At 40.4% G+C, this 3,558-nt stretch overlaps 1 protein-coding gene across 1 annotated transcript; it reads left to right on the top strand.

The window, feature by feature from the left end:
• Window positions 1-2,257: 2,257 nt before the first annotated feature.
• LOC111373438 (transcription factor MYB64-like) lies at window positions 2,258-3,103 on the top strand. The gene is made up of 3 exons (XM_022995972.1): window positions 2,258-2,281; window positions 2,348-2,699; window positions 2,766-3,103. The coding sequence occupies exons 1-3, from the start codon at window positions 2,258-2,260 to the stop codon at window positions 3,101-3,103; spliced, it is 714 nt and encodes a 237-aa protein (XP_022851740.1).
• The last annotated feature ends 455 nt before the right edge of the window (window positions 3,104-3,558 follow it).

Genomic DNA, 3,558 nt, shown 5'->3' with positions numbered 1-3,558 from the left:
AAGCAAGAGCTTTTACATACTAAAGAAAGAGTTTCTAACAGAGAAAAAGAGAGGGAGAAAACTATTTTTCCTAGAAGTTTAAGAAGTGTTTTCAAGCATCAATTCTCAACGGTTTTCAAACATCCAAGGAGTGCATTTCTTTCAACGTCCAAGTTTCATCGAAGTTTTCAATCCAAGTTTTCAATGTTTCAAAAGCATCAATCAGGGTAGGTAGAGGTGTAATGTGTTTAATCGTGTTAAGTTATAAGTTTCGATTCATGTCAATGTTTGTATGTCAAATGGTACTCCGGTACGGCATATCCCTCTATGTTAATGGTTGTATGTCAAATGGTACTCCAGTACGGCATACCCCTCTATGTTGAAAAAATGTTCATATGTCAAATGGTGCCCTCGGCTATGGCATATCCCTTCATGTCAAATAGTGCCTCCGAGTACGGCACGTATGAAAAGTTATAAAGTTAATGTTTTGAAATGTATAGCTTGATCACGAATGCACCTATGACACCTATTGAGTTTTTTCAACTCACGGGTTTAATCCCATCTCTACAGATTGAAGGAATTCTACCTCGGGCATGAATGGAGGAGAAGATGGAGAGTGATGCAACGAGCCCATGGAAATCCGGTGAATAAGTGATTTGGATTTATTTTTATGAAATGTTTTCCAATGTTATTTCTTTAAAGTTTTGAATAGCACAGAATGCGAGAATAAGTTATGTTTTCTTCAAATAAATTATATTTGTTTGTGTTGAAAAATGATTCAGTGTTTTTGTTTAAAGTATTTGAAGTATTGTTATTTAAATTATTATCCGAAGATGTAAGCTTCCACTAAAACGTATGCACTTGTTACTAAACCACTGGTTAAGCTAAGTAAAGTAAGTAGCGTTCCGGTCCACTAGGGGCCGAGGCGTTACATGCACATGGCGTCCCAGAAAATGCCTAGAATATTATGAAAATCAGGCTATGTCCCTGCAGCATCTTGGACATTGCCTACACATCATATCCCAAAAATTGCCTAGAAATGCCTGGAAATTAGGTTACATTCCTACCACGATCAGGACACGTCCTGAACATGGTCTAGGCTCCGTGCCAAAAAACTGCTTTGAAATGCCTGAAAATCAGGCTCTGTCCCTACCGTGGCTCGGAAGCGTCCTGAACATGGCCTACACACCATGACCTAGAAATGCCTGAAAATGAGGTTACATCCCTGTCACGTCCAGGATGCGTCCCAGACATGGCCTGCACACGGTGCCCAAAAACTGTCGAAAAATGCCTAAAAATTAGGCAACGTCCCTTCCGTGGCCATGACTTGTCCCAAATTTGGCCTGCACACCGTGTCCCAAAAACTGCCAGAATGTCTGGCAACATGCATGCATCCTAACATGGCCTGCACACCGTGCTTCATTCATTTGATTGAAAATCTGTTGCGTCCCTAACGTGGTCAGGACGCGTCCCGAACATTGCCTGCACACCGTGCCCAAAAATTGCCTAGAAATGCCTAAAAGTCATATTACGTTCGTGGCCAAGACGCCTCTCGGACATGGCCTGCACATCGTGCCCATAAACTACCTAGAAATGCCTAAAAATCAGATTGCGTCCGCAGCCAGGACGCATCCCGAACATGCCCTGCACACCATGTCCCAGAAACTACCTACAAATGCTTGAAAATCAGTTGCGTCCATGGCCAGGACACCTCTCGGACATGGCTTGCACACCGTACCCATAAACTGCCTAGAAATACCTAAAAATCAGATTGCGTCCGCGGCCAGGACGCATCCCGGACATGATCTGCACACCGTGTCCCAGAAATTGCCTACAAATACCTGAAAATAAGGCGCGTCCTAGACATGTCCTGCACCCCATGTCCAAGAAACCCTAAACCCAGGCCCTAAATCGTAACCACAAAGCCCTAAACCCTAAGCCCTGACCTAAACCCTGGATCCTGAACCTTGGACCCTAAACCCTAAACCCTGAATCACTTTCTTTCTAATGAAGGAAATCAGTTTCAAAAATTTTCTTCAAATGGCACAACCAGTAATTACACCACTGAAAAGCCAAGCTTCATGGAAGGACTTCAACATGGAAAAAAAAACTTCGGGTGAAAATCTTTCAATAAATGTGATACCTGCATCGGTCAATCCTGATCGGAAGGAGAAGAGAGAGAGAATAGTTCTTCTTCTGGATATCAGATAAAGGGCCATTAGATAGGCGAAGAAGACAGGAGACTAATTAGCTTCGTACATTAATTTTGATTAAGGAAATGGACTTAATAGATGAAGAAATGGTTGGTAGAGTGGGAAAATAGTGTCGTGAGCGAAGGAATAATCATCTGCGTTCTCATATCAAGAAGGACGTTTTGACTGACGATGAAGAGAGACAGTTAATTCAAGCACATGAAAGACTTGGAAATCGATGGCCAAAGATAGCTAAGTACATTCCTGGAAGAGCTGAAAATTCAATAAAGAATCACTGGAATGCCACAAAAAGGAGGCAGATTTCAAGGAGAAAGATAAAGAAAGTAAAAGGAGATAGAAGACAGTCAACATTATTAGAAGATTATATCATAAAAAAGTATTTCAGTAATGGTTCCACCTCCACTAACTCAAATTCCAGCATCACCACCACTGTAGCAAATCCTTCCAACGTCGGCACACCACTCTCAAGTGATGAAGACTCTACACCATTTTTCAGTTTTGAATCATGTAATAATGAAATGGATTTCATGAAAACCCTATTTGAAAACAATTAGTCCATTGATTCAATCCCAGTCGATCATTGTCAACCAATGAATCCAGCTGAAGGGACATCTGAGAATACTTATCGCTTCAACATTGATGAAAATTATAATCATCCGACCATTTTCTTCACTTCCCTGGAGATTTTACAGACAACTAATTCTCAACAGCATGCTGTAGAATATGTGGAAAATGACTTATTCCATTTTGCTCCAAACCCGATGGGGAATAAATTTTTCCATTCTGAAATTCAGATTAAATCATGGAATTTAATTCTAACTTTCAAAGCGTGGAGACTGAAGCTTCATAGATTTATCCTGATGAGTTGTACTTTTCATATCAATGGGATGGAGACAATGTTGGAAGCGTAAATTTAATAACAAATCTGCCAACAATTAATTAAGGTACAACCTTTGGAAGCACAATGGACATGGATTTGATGGACATGGTCTCATCTTCTTAGCTACCTCCTCAATTAAGACCATACAATGGCTTCTTCTAATCTAGTTAATAATTATTATCCTATAATTATTGTGTTTTGGCTTAGTTAAACACTCTATGACTTTACAAATATTAGTAAAACTGAAATCTGTTGCTTTGTTAGAACTTATTAAAGGGAAATTCAGGCCAAAAAAATCCTAAACCCTAAGCCCTAAACCTCGATGAGGCCACCTCCGACATGAGACACCCTAATGAGGTAAGGGTGTGTATTGGGGTGAATTTAGGGCATAAGTTGCCCGAAAGGGTTTGGATTGAGTGCGCCGATAACCCTAGCTTTTGGTAGACGATTATTTATTAGAAACTGCCGATTTTTTGCTTCTCTTGT

Source organism: Olea europaea, unplaced genomic scaffold (assembly GCF_002742605.1).
Source record: "Olea europaea var. sylvestris unplaced genomic scaffold, O_europaea_v1 scaffold1133, whole genome shotgun sequence".
Classification (NCBI taxonomy): domain Eukaryota; kingdom Viridiplantae; phylum Streptophyta; class Magnoliopsida; order Lamiales; family Oleaceae; genus Olea; species Olea europaea.
The sequence above is the reverse complement of the archived record's forward strand: the minus strand, read 5'-3'. Positions and strand labels throughout refer to the sequence as shown.

Bases quoted from the DNA above. Each gene is read 5' to 3' on its own strand.
- LOC111373438 (XM_022995972.1), top strand. From the start codon at position 2,258: ATGGACTTAATAGATGAAGAAATG. The intron at 2,282-2,347 runs GTTGGTAGAGTG...CATATCAAGAAG, and splicing joins ACTTAATAGATGAAGAAATG to GACGTTTTGACTGACGATGA. The intron at 2,700-2,765 runs GTAATAATGAAA...ATTCAATCCCAG, and splicing joins ATTTTTCAGTTTTGAATCAT to TCGATCATTGTCAACCAATG.